General features: G+C 45.1%; 1 protein-coding gene across 1 annotated transcript in view; it reads left to right on the top strand.

Moving 5' to 3' along the window:
- Prp8 (pre-mRNA processing factor 8) overlaps positions 1-18,822 on the top strand; it is a 297,334-nt gene that overhangs the window by 185,700 nt on the left and 92,812 nt on the right. The window contains exons 21-23 of the mRNA XM_050169409.2: positions 9,367-9,614; positions 11,094-11,273; positions 15,472-15,607. Coding sequence (XP_050025366.1) covers positions 9,367-9,614; positions 11,094-11,273; positions 15,472-15,607 — 564 coding nt within the window. The remainder of the gene's footprint in view (positions 1-9,366; positions 9,615-11,093; positions 11,274-15,471; positions 15,608-18,822) is intronic.

An 18,822-nucleotide genomic window follows, 5' to 3' on the forward strand; every position in this document is an offset into this window, starting at 1 on the left:
ATAGAAATAGCTCATATTCAAAAATATTTGCTTTTGTATGCGTCTCCTTTTTTATTCGTATTTGAGAATGTCCGACTTGATTTGCAACTTTTTTCGAAGACATTTTATTTCCTGTGCATTTTACTAACCCCTCCCTTCTATTGTCTTTTTGAATAACATAAGCACTACTCCTTAGTATTCAAATTAGATTGTCATTTTTTTTTTTTTCACATGTTTATGTTTCACCCTGAATGTTTGTTTCAGTGCTTACTAGAGAGTGACAGCATCAGGCGATATGGTTTCAGCTTATTTTGACATAAAACGTAGTTCTGCATCACTCAGGGAATTTCGCAAAGGCACTCAGGGAAAAGCTGGAAAACTTGGGGAATTTGGAAATGTCAACTTGGTAGACGCCCTGTATAAGGACATGGGTCTTAGAAGATCGAAAAAAAGAAAAGTTGACTCTTGTAAACCATTTCTCATCTGCAATGCCTAATCTGAACTGTATCAAAACAATTTGTCTGCAGATGCACTTTTGGCTGGAGCTTTGCCTTCTTGGCTTCTCTGTTGTGTAACTTCTAGCACGCTAGCAGAGGCGAAAATGGAAAGCCTGTGCGATAACTCTGTGCAGTAACTCCTCTTATAGTCAAAGGGTTTGCAAATTCCTTGTACGAGGTTATTGCGAAGACACACTATAAGACACACTCTATTGGTGAGGCCAGTCTATGATTAGTTAGAAAAGTGTTTTAGAGTTCCTTTAATGTTCCTTTCGCGCAGGCCTGGTTGGGATTTTTTCCCTCTAATATGAGTGTATCGCAATACAGTGCAGTCCACTTATAACGATATCAAGAACGAAAAATCCGTTCGTTATAATCGATCATCACTATAATATCTAGACTGTTGTAAAAAAAGGGAAAGAAAAGAAAGGTGCCGAACATATCTTCGTAGCTCTGAAGTCTAATTTGGATAAAAAAATTGACGTAGAAAGAAGGCTGTGAAAAATGAAATGTTATTTATACCTCTAAACAGCATGTTAAGCGTTAGGCGTGCTGAAATAGTCTGAAAAAAAAAAAAAAAGAGCACTTGCTTTAATGAAAGTTTCAGGTTCACAGCCGCGGTGTGCATCGCATCCAACGGCTGCACGAACACTGGCGGCTGTAATTTAGCTTACATGAAATCAGTGAGCGACTTCGACGACAGTACACTTTGCATGTACATTGGGGTCGGTATCAAAGACTGGCTGCTGTCAATCTGATCGCCTCCGTCGCACAACGCTGACGTCTGTCGCAACCACGATCGCCCCGTCGGAGATTCTTTGCAGAACGAGGCAGCACTATCTGCACTCAGAAACTCCTCTATGGAAGCACCACCTATTTTATTGCTAGTAGCGACGTGCTCCCAGAGTTTGATAATGTCAGCGGCTGGCACCATACCGCGTTGGTTTCAGACATGAAGGTTTCGGACGGGTGCATAAATCCCGCCATTTCCGTTCATCGCCACGGTCACTGGTTCTAGCGTTCAGGAACGTATCACTCACGGTTTTCAGAATCGATGGTATCATCGACTGCGTAAGTTGGTACTACATTGCTTGCAAAATTTACAGCTTTGTCTCAAGCGACACAGCTTTGCGCTTTGTCGGGGCACCTACCGCTGCTTCCACGCTTGCTGAAGGAGAGAGAAAGATTGTAGAAAGGGAGTGCAGGTGCGAGTCGCTTCTCGATTTTTTTGTTTTGTTTTGTTTTGTTTTTTCTCTGTATGCTCACCAGCGATGCGGACAAGAAGCAGCCGGCGCCAACTTGCGGTGCTCTTCATGGCTTTCGTATTCGGCACACTAGCAGGACGTGCTGCGCGGTAATGGCAGATATGAACTCGCATAGGCAAACTTTTCGCCCCGTCTCGGTTAAGGGGAACTTAGCAAAGCAAATTTCTCGATTATTCTGCATGGAAAACGCTGCCCTAAAGGCAGAATTTCGATCATTATATCCAATATGCAGTGAATAAAATATTGTTATACAGTGCAGATCACTTATAACGTAACCACGTTTAGTGCGGGACTGGTTATAGCGTGGGTTTTTTTTATTACCGATATATCTCCCATAGAACTCAATCTACGGTGCAGTCTACTTATAACGATATCGAGAAAAACGAAAAATATGATCATTATGACCGATGATCGCTATATCTGGACTGCAGTTATTAAAAGAAAAAAAAAAAACGCTGAACGTAGCTTTGCAGCTCCGAACTCGAATTCGCCACTCACTCTAAAGAATAGATGATGTAGAAAGTAAGCTGTGAAAAACACTTTATTTCTAGTGCCAATGATCGTGCCAAGCGTTAGGCGCGCCGAAATAGTCCGAAATCTGCACTTGCTTTTGCAGCAGCTTCAGCTTCACAACCGCGGTATGCATGGATTCCAGCTGCTGCGCGAACACTGGCGGCAATCCTTTAGCATGCATAAAATCAATTAAGGAGTCAATCGACGACAGTGCACTTTGCGTGGACATTGAGGTCGGGTTCAAGGAGCGACTGTCAATCTCGTTGTCACTGCTGCCGTCGCCACCGTCGCACAACTTTGCCGTCTGTCGAGACAGCACATCTTCGGTGATCGCCTCGTCGGTGACCTCATCGCAGAACGAGGCAGCACTGTCTGCAGTAAAAAATACCTTCATCGATGCACCACCTGTGTCGCCAGTAGGAACGAGCTCCCAGATCTTGGTTATTTCAGCGGCTTCCACCGTGTGGGTTCAGTGGGTTGGGGAATTTCGTCCTGACGCAAAAAGCCCGCCCTTTTTGAAGCAGTTGTTCTCAAGATGGTTAATATCGTCGACTGGGCGAGCTCATAGTTCCTCACGAGGGCGCTCACCTTGAAGCCGCGTCGAGAGTCCTGCAAAATATCCATCTTCTTGTCAAGCAACACAGCTTTGCGCTTTGTCGGCGCCATCTTCGAACTGGGTTGCACCGTTGGTTGCACGCTGCTTAGGTGGCTTCAGCCTGCTATTGCGCTTGCTGAGAGAGAGACAGACTGAGTGAGGGACGGGCGCCATCGCGCTGCTTTGCTTGTCGCTTTTTTTTTATTTCTCTCTCTTTCGGAGCGACTGTGACCGACGTGCACGAAGCAGCTAGCGCCATCTTGTGGCGCACTCCGCCAACTCAGGTACTCTCTGGTGCACGGGCGGGGCGGGATGCGCTGCGCGGTAATGGCGGCAGATACAAACTTGCAGAAGTAAACATCGCCTCATCTCGACATTGTTCGTTTCAGGGAACTAAGCAACACAAATGTTACGATTATTTGGCGCGGAAAACACCGTCCAGACGGCAAAATTTTGATCATTACATCCGATATGCGGTGAATAACCTATCGTTATAAATGGGTTTTCCCCCATAGACCTAATGCTTAAAATGACACTCTCATGTCGACCCATCGTTATAACCGATATATTGTTATAAGAGAACTGCACTGTATAAGCAGACCGTTTATTGCGTAGGCGCACGAAGCAGAATACTGGTTATAACGCGGTTCCTCTAAGCGCGCGACCATGAAATCAGTGCACGGAGCACGACCTTTTCTCGGAGGCGCTGAGCACGGCCCGCACAGTTGCCGGGCGTGCAAACGCGAAGAAGGGGGAGCGTGGGTGCGCGTGTGGAGGCCAGCGGCGAAAAGTGAAGCAAAAAGGAGGAGAAGGGCGGGAGACATTAGAGGAAGGAGGGCGAGTTTTTCGTCACTATAGCGGCAACAGCGCACTCCTTTCTTTTGTTTCAGTCTCCGTTGCATTTGGTGTTGTTAAAAATGGCCTGCCGAGGTGGCAACATGCAAGTTCTTGCAGCCAGCTGCAGCTGCGAGCGTAGCGAGCTTCCCCGAAAATACCATGGAAGCCTTCAACACCTGCCGCGGTGACTCGTTTCACAGGGGCCGCGAGGTGCTGCGTCAACAATCCCTCGGCGCTGCATGACTAAACGCGATCAGCTATTGTTAGTGAAATCGCCTACGCCTTCACGGTTCGACTGAAGCAAAGGGATTTCCTGGAAGGAGATGCCTTGCGATGGCTTTTCACGGGCCTTTGAAGACGCCAGACAATGGGCAGCGGCGGAGGCCACTGTGCGAGGTCCGCCCTGGAATTAAGAGGAGCCAATTGGGGTCGGGCGTAACAACCTGGCTACGGAGACGCAGGACAATGAACAACACGACGGCCGCGTTGCGAAGGTTAGCTTCGAGTGCAGTGAAAGTGTGTACGTGTGTGTGTAAACCATCCCGCAGAGAGGCGGCTTGTTTACAATGACATCGAAAGTTTTGCCACACCTAGGGATCTAGGAAACACGTAGTGGATATAACCAGCTGTTGTCGGCGGCTAGAGTGTGCTCGGCGTCGTGCTCTGTGCTCGTCAATGTACTCGTGAGCTGTGTGCTCGTTTGCTGTATGCTTCGTCTTGCGGGCTCCATTTGGGAGTCACGCCAGACTGTGTAAATGTACCTCTTGTTTAAAATGTAAATACTGTAAATAAATCCTACTCGCCTAGTCCTGTCGCCCCAAGTTCCTCCGATCGTCCTACAAGCCTGACTCCAAATCTTGCAGTGTGTGCATGTCATGGTCTCGTCGTGTCGTAGTTGTCCTCTGTGCACGTGTGTTGTTGGACTTTTGTCACCATGACGTCGGCGGCGTCATGGTGTGAGAAAGAGGCATGCCTTATCGCTCTCAACAAAGGAACGCGTTATAAGGGACACAGAAAATGGGCTGAGGAAGGCATCGGTGGCGGCCAAATACGGCGTTTCCGACACAACCGTGTTGACCATATACAAGAACAAGGACAAATTGCGGCAGCAACTGCAGCAAGATTCGTCTTCCCTGTCACAGAAGGGAATACGTATGTCGAAGTACGAAGACGTGGACGCAGCACTGTTCAGATGGTTCCGTGAAGTTAGGGCTCGGAGCATACCAGTGAGTGGCCCCATGCTCCTACAGAAACCCAAGTCCCTTGGTGCTCTTTTAGGCCACGACGACTTCAGCCCACTTAATGGATGGATCCAGCTATTCAAGGATTGCCATGGCGTCAGCTGCAAAGTGGTGTGCGGTGAAAGCTGTGATGTCAACGACGAGTCCATTGAAGTCTGGCTTCGCTTAAATTTGGAAACCATGCTGCCCACGTATGTGGACAAAGACGTATACAATGCCGATGAAGCTGGCGTATCTTATAACCTCCTGTCCAATCGCACTCTTGCGCTGAGGGCGAAGCCTGCTCTGGCCACAAGGCCTCAAAAGAGCGCATAACTGTGTTGTTCTGCACTAACATGGATGGAAGCGACAAGTGCCGCCTGTTTGTCATTGGAAAATCAGCGAGGCCACGTTGCTTTAAAAAGCGAGAGTGCCTGCCAGTGACATACAAATCCAACAAAAAGGCATGGATGATGCAAAGCATGTTCACAAGCTGGCTTTGCAAGTTTGATGAATACATGGTGGCAGAGATGCGACAGGTTGTGCTCATTCTCAACAAATGCACAGCCAACATCAAGCCAAAGTTGACTGCAGTCAAGTTAAAGTTTCTTCCTGCCAACACGGCTGCAAAATGGCAGTCGCTCGACCAGGGTGTCATCGCAACCGTAAAGACACTTTACAAAAGACGTATCTGCGAAAGAGTTTTGCTGAGCATTTAGCAGCAGCAGCCTCTTAAAGTGAATTTAAGGGGCGCGATTGATATGGTTGCCGCTTTGTGGTGGCAGGTAAAAGTCACTACATTAAGCAAGTGCTTCAACAAAGCAAGCTTCGTGCGCAATGCAGAGGCTCTTGACTTCGATGAGCTGAGCGACAATGTTGCCAATGAGACGGTCAACACCGACGACGTGTGGTCCGACCTCGTTGAAAGCAAGTTTGTTTCCTCCACAGACACCTTCCAAGAATATGTCTATGCTAGTGAGTTGGAGCTTCCTGTCTGCGAGGAAGCAAGCATGGATGATGCGATCGTTGCAGCGGTGCGCGGTAACACGGAGCTTGCAACCGAAGACAAGTCAGACGACGATGCCGACCCGATGCCAGACCCAGATGTCCTGTGCAAAGACGCTTTGGAATACCTCAGCAAAGTGAAGATGTACTGCACAAAGAACAGTTTGAGTTAGAAAGCGCTTCAGTGCTTAAGCCTTGTGGAGGACGAAATTGTTCGAAGTGCTGTTAAAAACAAATCTCCAGACGGAAATAACAGCGTTCTTCCGCTGATACCGCACTTGTCAGGAGAAGGTTTCTGTGCTGTGTTGCGATTGTGTTTATTTATTTTTTATTTATTTATTTCATAATACCCCTAAAGGCCCCCGAAGGGGTATTACATAGGGGGAACCGATACATATACGATACGATACGAGCTTTGCGCGTTACGGAAAAAAACAACAACTAAAGTACACAAAAGTTATAAAAAATTTTTACAAAAGAAAACACAAAAGTTATACAAAAGTACGATACCTAGGAAAATACACAAGTAAAACAATATACGAAATACATTAGTCAAGTCAAACTTAAATAGAAAATACAAAACTGCCTGAGAAAACAAATTAAGGGAATTAAATAAGCACAATGTAAAAGAAGTAAAACGAGGTGTCTCGAAGCTGCGTCAGTTGTCACCTTAACAAATTAATGAGACATGAAATACACTTGTACAATGTGCACGCAGAACAGTAAGACAAATGATCAAAACAATATATACACTGAACAACGTATGAAGAAACAGTACATGATGAATATTTACAAGTCACTATTGCGTAAAAGTTCCTGAAAGGTGGCGAAATCGGTTTCAGTAGCAATGTGTGATGGTAGGTTATTCCATGCAACAATTGTTCGGGGAACGAAGGAGTTAGCATAGTTAGCTGAGCGACAACTGATGCGTTTTATCTTGAAGATATGGTCTGTGCGTGGAAAGAAGGCTGTCGCTGGTTCGAAGATACGGTGAAGGTGCGGATGATGATAAAGTTTGTGCAGCAGCGACAGGCGGGCAATTCTGCGGCGATGGGATAAGTCGTCAAGCTGAGCACGAGCTTTTAGTGCTGAAATGCTAGTATATGGTGAATAATCAGAAAAAATGAAACGAGCCGCACGGTTTTGCAATGATTCGATTTCTTGGGTGATATATGTTTGAAAAGGATCCCAGATAGCTGATGCATACTCGATTTTGGGGCGTATTAATGGGATGTATGCTAGTCTGCGTAGTTTAGCTGGAGCATGCTTAAGGTTGCGTTTGAGGAGGCCTAAAGAGCGGTTAGTTGATGCCAACGTCAGGCGGATGTGATGATGCCATGTTAGATCAGACTGTAAGTGAACACCAAGGTACTTATATGAAGTTGTAAGATGAATTATGTTGTTGGATATTACGTACGAAGTTGGAATACGGTGGTTGCGCCTAGTAAATGATAATAACTTCGTTTTAGCTGTATTAAGAGTCATCAACCATGTTGAACACCATGTGTTAATAGCGTTAAGATCGGTTTGAAGAATAACTTTGTCATTGTCGCATGAAATTAATCGATATATTACGCAGTCATCGGCAAAAAGTCTGATGTGGGAAGACACACAGTTAGGCAGGTCATTAATATAGATTAAGAAAAGTAAAGGGCCAAGAACGCTGCCCTGCGGAACACCGGAGGTTACTTTGGTAGAAGAGGAATTACTGTTGTTAACAGACGTATATTGTACTCTGGATGAGAGGAAATCCTTAATCCATCCAATAACGGTTGGATGTATGTTAAGGTTCATGAGCTTCAGTACTAGTCTATGGTGAGCAACGCGATCGAAAGCTTTCGAAAAATCCAGGAAGATAGCATCAACTTGAAACCCTAGGTCTAGGTATGAATGTATGTCATGTAAAAAGCCGGCTAAAGTTGTGCGTGTGATGATGTGCGTGTGAGTGAAATATGTAATAAATTGTGTTTAGAAGGTGGGTGGCCCATTTGGCATCGGCAAAGAAAAAAAAAAAAAGCCGAACAGAGCATGCTTTGGTTTTAACACGGTACCGCTTATAGCATGGATTTTTACAACTCCCGCAACTTGCGTTATAAGCGGTCTACACTGTGTATGGATTTCTTTCTCATAGCCCTAATGCACAAGTTGATACTCTAAAGTCAACTCATCGTTATAACCGATACATCGTTATAAGTGGGCTGCACTGTATAACAGATAACGATTATAACGAAGTTGTCTTACTGTCGAGCGTAAAACTGTTACAGTAAAAGCTCGTTAATTCGAACTCGTGGGGGACTGAAAAATTGTTCGAATTAAGCGGAGTTTGAATTAACGAGCGGGCGGCAAAAAAAAAAAAAAAAATGGCCATTGCATTTGGCTGCTAGGGCCGAAGCCAAAATAGCCATATCTGGGATCGTCATCGAGGAATACGCACTACTACTCTTTGAGGTCGGCGATTGCGGGTATTAAAATCATGCGAGTCCAAACACCAAAGGAAATAAAGATATCCAATCAATTTATGCGCCTGGAACTAATGATAAATGTACCCACGTGAGCGTCAGGCTTAATGATGAAATATGACACTATTTATGCTTCAAAAACATGTTTATTAACAAAAGAATAATGATCGAAGCATATCAACATGAAAAATAATCGGTGATTTGCATTTGTTTGCGCTTTCTTCGCCGCGACTCGAGAAGCATTCGCCGCGACTCGCAGCGCAACGAAAACCTGAAACGGCTTGCTCCGGAGCATCGGCGGCGGCGGCGCCCGCGCGTCAGAGAAAACCTGCTACGGCATGCGCCGGAGAGTGGTGTGCAGCGAGCGATGAGCGAGCGCGGCTTCGGCCGCTTATCTGTTTTTTCTGCCAGCGTCCGCTGCGGCGTACGCGGTTGTTGCGACGCGCGTCTTTTCTTTTCTTTCTTTCCTCTTATCTTTGAACTCTCTTCTATCTGCACGCGGCAGCGGTGATGGCTCGGCCTGAGCCAATCGGCAGGCCCGTGCACTTTCCTTTTCATCCTTCCCTCAGTCGCAACAACAACAACGCCGGAGGCTCCAGCAAGGAAATTGGCGGCTCGCCTCGTGCGTGCAAAAATGCGCGCTGGCTTATTTATTCTCGTCGCTGTGCATATTAAAAAAAAATTTCAATGCATTGTACTCGTTACGAGGCGACTTCTATTTACGAGAAGCAATGTCGGCTGCCGGCTCCTAGTTCGAATTAACCGACGTGAGTACCGGTACGTTCGAATTATCGGGCGTTCCAGCCCATTGATATACATAGGGCTTTGCAGGGACCCGGGCATCAGTTCGAATTAACCGGCGGTTCGAATTAAGCGATTTCGAATTAACGAGCTTTTACTGTATAACAGTTCAAAGTACTATATTGTGGAAAACTCATTTGTGCAGTGTGCTCACTTGGAAGTGTGGTGTATGTGCAACATTTTTGTTATGAGCAGATTGTGAACAAGTGGAACACGGCACTGATTGGCCTGATGACCTACTTCCGGGAGGCTGTCGTGAACACGCAAGAGCTGCTTGATCTTCTCGTCAAGTGCGAGAACAAAATCCAGACCCGAATCAAGATTGGTCTCAACTCTAAGATGCCCAGCCGTTTCCCACCTGTGGTGTTCTACACGCCCAAAGAACTGGGGGGCCTGGGCATGCTGTCCATGGGCCACGTGCTCATCCCTCAGTCCGACCTCAGGTTCTTGTTTTTATATTGTCTCAGTGCAAAATCACAGTTCAGTCTGCTTTCTTCTTCATTGCACAGCATTCTGCATAAATGCACTTGTGTGTTGTCCCACGTGTTGGTATGAGAAGGCCAAAATGGAATTGGCAAATGAGGGGGGCAGGTTGATGTTCTAGCAAGGCATATGCATCGCAGGGCTATCAGTGTGGCCGAGCGCACACCCTGCCACTTGTGCAAAGATTGGGTTAGGTGAGATTATGTGGCATCATGCGCTACCTTCTCACGCATTTAGTGCTGGAGATTGTGTAATCTCTTGGTTCAAACATGTGTTAAGGGGGGGGAACGTGGCTTTCGCATTGCGAAAAATGTCCAAATTATCGAATTTTGGAAAATCACATTTTCAATTTCTCTTACTCTTGTTCTATCTGATTCCGAAATATCATCACTGTAAACCCCAGAGAAGTGCTCTAAAAAATTTGTTTTATCAGCGAAGGTGACAAAAAATTTCTCGGAAATAAAGAAAGAACGGAATTTTTCAAGCCACAATATCTCCGGAACGGTGCAACCGAGTGCCGCCATCTTGGTCTCGTTGGAAAGTGCATTTCTCCGTCTTCAAATTTGCCGCTTCAGCTACCTCCTCCATACAGAAACAAGCATACAAAAAGCAAATGATTGAAGGTCATGTCTGAGTTTGCGATTGGCCAGCGAAAACATGCGCAGATAACAGATAACCAGCGAAAATATGCGCAACCTAGCTATGAAGCACATAGCATGTGAAAATCATAAGAAGCCAACAAACACTGACACCAAGGACAATATAGGGGAAATTACTTGTGCTTAATAAATGAAATAAAGAAACGATAAATTAATGAAAATGAAAGTTCGGGATCATTCCCCACGTGCGGCAAGTTGTTTTTTCATCCACTTTCATTTCCATTAAGATATTGTTTCTTTATTTAATTTATTAAGCACAGGTAATTTCCCCTATGTTGTCCTTAGTGTCAGTGTTTGTTGGCTTCTTATGTTTATGACTAATAAATATAGAGCCCCTCGGTTAACCCCCTTTTTTCTCGTTTATAGCATGTGAAAGCGTCACTGGAAACGCAGGATGTAGAACGAAATTTTTGTTTCGGTTTTAGGTTTTTCAGAGATGTACGGATTAAAAATTTTCAAATACAATAATACAGAATAATGTTATGCAGGTGCATTTACTACGAAGCTTCCTTGCTTTAAATGTTGGAACATTGCAATTATGTTGTCAAGAGTAAAAATAAACCTAAGACAGTACGGTAAAGTCTGGTTTATATAATCTTCGTTAATTAAGAAAATAAAATGATTTGTGCACTAACTCTCAGGTTTTGCCAACCTGTACATTATTACACAGCATCAAATTCCCGTTAACTCAAAGGCATTTGGCCTTCCACCAGTTGTCACTCAGTGTCAAGTGCTACTTCTGATTTTTTTCATGAAGTGTTATTCTGTATCCCTGTGCAGGTGGTCGAAGCAGACGGATGTGGGCATCACACACTTCCGATCAGGCATGAGCCATGATGAAGACCAGGTGATCCCAAATTTGTACCGCTACATTCAGCCTTGGGAGAGCGAGTTCATCGATTCCCAGCGTGTGTGGGCTGAGTACGCCTTGAAACGCCAAGAGGCACTGGCACAGAACAGGTGACAACTGCTTTTTATTCACCCTTTTTTATCCATTTCCTTGTGGACGTCTTTTTACCACATGAAGGTTCACTGCAAAGCTATCTCTGTAAGTGGTCACATGGGATCATGTCATCTTTGAGTTTGAGTGTAAGTACTTCTAAAGAGACCGCACAACCAATTCATTTGGGGATAGTACTAGGCCACTACCAGATCCTCAAAGCCCTTCCGACCTGCCGCACACTTGAGGAGAGCCTCCTGCTGGTCCTCCCGTCCACGAATCGTTGGTGTCGAGTCACTGAGCCACGGCAGAGTTTCCCTCCTCCATCTAAATTGCTCCTCTCTTGTAGTGCGTGTCATATCGAATGTGCTACGCCGGCATAACGTCATGAATAAGCAGAATCTAAGTGTGAAAGACCACGGGATACTGCAGCAGCGTAACCATTACACCAGTCAAAAGTACCGCGATAATTATACAGATTCCAACCAAAAAAAAAAAAAAGTTTTCACTTCAGTCAACATGTCTGTGGATTGGGAGGAGACATAAAGGTGCACGTTGCCAACGTAACGCTAAAAACCACGGAATTTAGAATATTTGTTTTAATAATTGCGAGTTTTGCCATTACTCGAATGTAACGTGAGGGTCGAGATCAAGCAGCGGAAATCATTAAAAAAACTCGCATTATAATTAAGCAAGTACATCTTGCGCCAACCTGTGCCAAAACACTAATTTTGAATGAGAATGCAAAATTTAGCAGGGTGTGTATGTTCAGTGGCAACGACACATGTGTTGGCTGGCACTTAGCCCTTCAATCCAAGCCTAAGCAACGTGTTTCAACGTCGGCGTCCTTGAAGTGTGGGTGTGTTTGTTGGCATATATTCGCCGACCGTTTATTCGGACCTCACAAGGACTGCGGAGATGTCCGAAAAAGCAGATTAAGAAAAAAAAAATGAAATCCAATTCCCACGCACTTATTTGGGCTCGGCAATAGGCTTGAAGAAATCGTGAATGCGCCGTTGCACGCTGTTCCGTTTACGCGCAATCAGATAAGCCTGAATCTCTGAGAAGGTCGTATGGTCACTATAGGCGGCTGAAAGCACAGTCACTGGTTGTACACGCTCCGCATGCGACGGCAGCGTAGCACATGGTGCGTCATCTTCCGACTCAGAACTGCCACTCCAAATGAGTGCAGAACCCGGCGGAAAGTGACATGCTCGGTGTGGAACGGTTGGTATTTTTGGTTTCGGAGAGAAACCTTCATAGGTTCCTCTCGAACCTGCGAAGTTATTCGTAGTTAACTGAACCTACAGAACAATTTGGTTCGTTAAAACAAGGTTTAAAATACAGGGATTTCTATGGATATTTCAAGGGGAATTGCATTTACTTCACTATATCCATTATTTCGTTATGTCCCGTTTCATTATAACGAGGCTCAAGTGTACATCTATTTCGCATGTGCGCCACGTTCGGTTACCGCGATGATATTTCCGCAAGCCAGCAAATGACCTGCTTGCTTTCATGAAATTTCTTGGTCACAAATATCCCATGGCAACTGTAATCGTCACTTAAATTTGCACTCGTGCTACACTCATTTCTGCTCGGCCACACCACACGAAATCAGGCTTTTGCCACCGCAGAGAGCAAGCCAAGGATGTACGGTAATGTTTTGTAATTTGTCAACCTTACTGGCCAAATGGTGGTCATGATTAAAAGTTGGGCAATAACGCAAACCTCTGATATTGTGTTCGCTGCAACGATGTTCATGATGCGACTTGCACAGATTGTGTCCGAAAATTTTCAGAAACCATCGTCTGGCGCACAAAATATCGGCTGCCGCTTTACATTGGCTTTATGGCACCTGTGGTGAAAGCGCGAGTAAGCCCAAATAATCGATACATTCAATATATTAGTTTGGTTGCTGAAGCATATCAGAAAGCCAGTGGACGTTTTTAATCACTTTGTTGTTTTCAAAAATATCTTGGAGTGGTTTTCTTGGCAAGCGATGTGAAATACTGGCCATTATCTTGACTCAAGGTCTCCAAGAAGTTATTAATAACTACAAGAGGGTATTACACGAACGGCGTTCCCTCTTCCTTGATGGGTGTTGTTCATTGTTGCCACAGTGAGAATTTCTCATTCATTGTGCATAAATACGTTTAATTAACGAAGTTTATAAATTCCCCTTAGTTGACATAGTTTCGTTGTCTGTGCGCGTGACTGCAGGACATGGGAACACGCAGACGAAACGGAAGTACATCTCTCTTGCTGCAGTGCGAAGTAAAAAAAAAAACATGGGGACATTCGGTTTGTGTGTTTTGTTATTTCTCTAAATTTAATTTGTCGATTGAAGCACCACATTACACAAATAACAGATGTTGCCTCGAATAATTGACGAAGTCACGGGCCACTACGAGTGACGACGCAGCTCTGCCATGTACGTAGGCGGGCTTGTGTGATATACAGTGGCTCTCCGGCTGGGAACCCAGTGCCCACGGGGAGAAGGGCAAATGGCGTTCGGTTAGAAATGTCAGCTCTTTCCGTGGTGCGTAATAATGTAATACTTAGCAGACACAATCGTTACCGCACATTGTATGAACGGTGCTTGTCAGCTCAAAATGGCCAGAGCTGGTGAGGGGCCCTTTGAAGTGAAGCTCGTATTTTGGAGCACCATTGGCTCATACCACACATATGGCCCATTGGATCTCCTGAGGGTCTGAGTTGGTCAGCACAGTCTCCCAGAAAGATGTGTATAGAACAAGGACACTAGGTGCTGTCTCAGTGTTTTTCCAGGTTTTTCCACATTCTGCTCTTTTCATGTTTTTCCAAATGAACTTTGAAAGGAAATAGTTTGTAATTGTTGCCTTGCAATGGCTCCTCTCCTGCCATATGTCCCCTGCTATGTGTTTGATGTCCCATAGTGGTCGACACCCTTCTGTGGCAATGAAGGGAAAGTTGCACAGTATGGTGGCACAAGGCCACGCAAGACAGGCCTAATTCCATGAGTGTCAGCTCATGTCTTGCACCAATCTGATTGGTGGTGCAGTGCTGCTTCCTTATACCCCTGTCACACGGCAAATCTAATGTCATTTACAACAAATGACATTCGCTGATAATGCCATTTGTTTGCTCTCACACGGTAAAATGTAATGACATTCGTTGAAAATGACATTTACAAACGAATGAGTTCGCCAAACTCATTCGCATTCGTTTGGAACCGAATGTGTATCCTCGACACCATAAGTGTACCAGTGTTTTGCAAACAGTACGTGCTTCTTTTTGTTTTAACAAAAGATCACTATTATTCTATCAGTTTTATTACCTAATTGTTGCTTTAGCGAGATTGAAGTCCACCACGTGCGTAAATACAGAAAACTACTCTCAGTGCAGTGACCAGACAGCTGTCTTTAGCTTTCGCTGCAGCAGTCGTGTTGGTTTGCACCGGAGCATCTGCCGCGGCTGCTTCAAGTGACTTGGCGTAAAAACATGCGCGTGTTTTCCTGTTGCACGCGCCAAGAATGAGGATATTAGAAGCCCGCATGCACATCAGAACGCAGAACGGCGATGACATGCAACTGCCCTTCTCGTACCGCTTTAGCAGATGTAGCGGACGCGCCTATCGTTCTCTTCGCCCTGTTGCTTGCCTTAGCTTTGGCTTCGCTTGACTCGACTTCGTTGGCAATGTCAAGTTAGTGATCGAACGCTATGGTTTGAAAGCAACGATCACATATTCTAGTGGAATTTAGCATATTGAAAAATAATTTTTGGACAAAAGTGGGTTTGAGGCATGTCTTTTTTTTTTTTACTATCGTCATTGTCATCATTTTCAAATGACATTAGTTTTCGCCGTGTGACAGTGCGCTGTGATAATGACATTAATCGCAACAAATGTCATTTGTTGGAAATGACATTAGATTTGTTGTGTGACAGGGCTATTAGTCTTCCTCTTCATTCATTGAACAATGTTTCTCCTTCCCTCTTTATACCGTGTTTGACTGATGGTCAGCATCTGTGCAAATAATCTACACACGTCACATTACTTTCTTTTATGGTGCATCAAGAGGCATTCAGTAACACTCCTGGCTCTTTTGTGCTTGTTTGCTCACAGTGTATTTCATCATGCCATCATAGATGTTTGATGAGCATTGTCAGCTGCCCATTTTGCTGTTTTTGGTCATGGAATATTTCTGAACTCGTTTGAATGGCTGGATTACTTTCCAGACGCCTCACATTGGAAGATCTGGAGGACAGCTGGGATCGTGGCATCCCACGAATCAACACTCTCTTCCAGAAAGACCGACATACGCTGGCCTATGACAAAGGCTGGCGCGTGCGTACAGACTTCAAGCAGTACCAGGTAGGCTTCTTGCAAAGCTGTCGGGCATGGGCCTTCTGTGTTCCCTCTCCCCTTTTGTCTAACACTTAGCACGCGCCCCTCACTCCACACTGCACACTCTCTCGCCCCTATCCTATATTTTGTGAAGACGCTGCTGTTTCTTTTTTTTCCTTTCTTTTGTCTTTTCCTTTGCTTGGATTGGCCGGCCCCCTAGCCAGCCTGTAGTTTATGCCTATGCTCTCAGCTCACAATAATAGTTCTAGGGCTTTCCCACTGTGGATGGCACATGTGGGAGGAGAGGGGAGAGGTGGGCACTGCCCTCGCAGATAATTTTCTGTGGCAATAAAGAGAAAGCCACAGCATCTGCAGATGTGCTACTACAGTCGCCGACTGATTTTCCGGACTCCGAAAATTCGGACATGCCCGATTATTCGGTCAGCTTCGCGGCACTACCATTCTCCCCATAGACCATAATGTATAATAACTGCCGAAAGTTCGGACACCTTGCAACCTCTCGTCGGATTTTTCGGACACTCCTTGAGCCAACTTGATCGAGAGCACCATGCACCGACTCAGACCGGTGCATGGTTAGACTTGCTGAGTGCCATTTTTGTTTTGAACAGAGCCTCCTTGCTGCCCCACGAAGTGGCGCTACTGGAAATCCTCGCTCATCATCATCGTTTCTGCCTGGTTCGATAGAGTGGCTCTACAGCAGTTCCGGTTTCAGCTTAGCAAGCCATGTCAAGACAATCCAGCAGCCGATTTGTTTCTTCGCACACGATGCTGCGAGCAGGCCACGTTTTTCATTTGTGCGACTGGTGTCGGTATGGTGGTGTTTGCTTTGTGTGCTGTGTCGAGGTTTCGGTGATCCAACGCGGCATGCGTAAACATCGCATCAAGTGTCTAATGGCGCCAACAGTGCTCACGCAGACTGCGCTGGGGAATGCCGGCAAGCGGGTGCCGGGAGGCCTAAGATTTGTCGCCTTCCGATGTTCTCCTAACTGACACGGAAAATGTTCTGCCGAGACCTGCACAGTGGTTGCATTGCGATTCCGGACACCGTCTCATTTGACAGTTTCACAGGTGCTGACACTGCTGTATTGACATGCGCAGAACTCGACGACGGCGAGATCATTTGTCAGGTTTCTGCTGCACCGCTGGACGATGACGCTGAGTTGGAAGATGACGCACCATGTGCTACGCTGCCGTCGCATGCGGAGCGTGTACAAGCAGTGACTGTGCTTTCAGCCGCCTGTAGTGACCGTACGACCCTCTCCGAGATTCAGGCTTATATGATTGCGTGTAAACGGAACAGCGTGCAACGGCGCATTCACGATTTCTTCAAGCCTACTGCCGAGCCCAAATAAGTGCGTGGCAATAAAGGATTCCATTTGTTTTTCTTAATCTGCTTTTTCGGACATCTGTTTATTCGGACATTTCCGCAGTTCCCGTGAGGTCGAATAAATGGTCGGCGACTGTACATCAAATACGGTAAGACCTCATTAAATCAGATTTCATAGGACCCGAAAAAAAAATTTTAGAACTAAGCAAATGTTGAATTATCGAGAGTATCAGGAAAACACTAAGCGAATGCTTACTACATTAACATGCTCATATTTACTGCATGAATCCACAGATCAAATTTTTATTTTCCATGCGAGCAGTGTAGAAATGGCAAGCCTTGTCATCTCGGAACTGGGGGGACGAGGGCATCACAACTTCATCGTAGAAGCGGTTTTCACCACTGCTTGCACACCCTAATGAATTTCTTTTGCAATAAACTGGTCTAGAAGAAATCTTGCATCCATTGCAATATAGCTGGCAGATTTGATGCAAGCCTGCGGGTTGTGGTGGAATTGCTCCTGTACAAATTTCGCTGTGTTTGTGATATTGCATGTGCATTGCACTGAGTCAAACCAAAGCTACAGCTCACCACAACGGCTCTGGACGAAACCATAGGCACCATCAATGCAATCACGAAAGGCGACCGCGCCGTTCTCAAGGCATGTGGCCAGCGCGCACTAAATCAAACTAGAACAACAGTTTGGCACAACTGCTGTAGACAAAACCTTGGTGTGGTCATTATCAACTCCGCCATGGATAGTGACTACGCAGTTCTGAAGGCACCCAGCCAACGTGCACCCAGTCAAAATGGAACTCCTGCTAGGCACAGCTTCTGCGGACGAAACCATCGTTGCATGTCGCCGCAACCGTAGATGGTGAATATCCCGTTCTTAAGGCCAACATGGTGTCATGCACTGCAATAAACGCAAGAGTGAATGCTATGAAGGCATGCGTAGGCACAAGGAGTCCCACATTGTCACGAGTTTTGGTCTTCAAGCAACCAACAGGGACACGATGCAAGCATATTAAACGCAATTTATCTCAAGAAACAGTTAGAACTAAGAAAATGCCAAAACTAGCTATAGGGCGATTGCACGAGATGAGACATGCATGACCACTTGATATTTTTGTTTTGTCTGGTTTTTTTTATTTGTCATGTAAGAATATTCAAACTGCATGGAACCGAAAGTTGTATTCTCGAAAAGCATTCCCAGCAAGAAAAAAAAAAAAAATTGACGGTGTCGGCGCGAGCGTCCTCCTATTGCTTACCACAATATTTGCTGATTTCATGGCTGAATTAAATGCGAACTAAAAACGTTCTGTCGAAAAATATTTCCATTCATTTTAACACACTTCACAGTAAATTAGCTCCGTGCATTTTTTTTTCTATTTTGTGCTGTCCACAAACTAAAAAAAATTTTTATATTCCAAATATGGCCCAAATCAGAAATCTTGCAATTTTGATGCATCTTGGAACGTTTTCTGTTTCACACAGAAACTTGAAAGAAGTGTCATACATAGAATGGTTCTCTTTGCAACATTTATGCAAAATCTTGTCTTCGTACATGAAACAAAAGAGAAGAAAAAATAGTCAAATAAAGAAGTTTTTTTAAAAAACTTATTTTTAAAAAATGAAATAATAAACTCCGGTACAAATTTTTTTAAAGTATTAGATGGTAGTCTTCTTATGTCAGGCAAAACAGGGGTGTGCTAATAAGTTTCCTCATTTGCTTTATTCACAAAATACAACGGGCCAAAGTGGCGCTTGTTGAGCTTGCTGGCTTTAGTGCCGCGATGACTCGTTCCAGTTTGTTAATATTTACTCTCTTTTAAAGAAAGAAAAGGCAACTGTTGACACAAATGAAGGGAGGTTTACCTGGGCTATTTATTGT

The sequence above is a fragment of the Dermacentor andersoni genome, chromosome 3, assembly GCF_023375885.2.
Source record: "Dermacentor andersoni chromosome 3, qqDerAnde1_hic_scaffold, whole genome shotgun sequence".
Classification (NCBI taxonomy): domain Eukaryota; kingdom Metazoa; phylum Arthropoda; class Arachnida; order Ixodida; family Ixodidae; genus Dermacentor; species Dermacentor andersoni.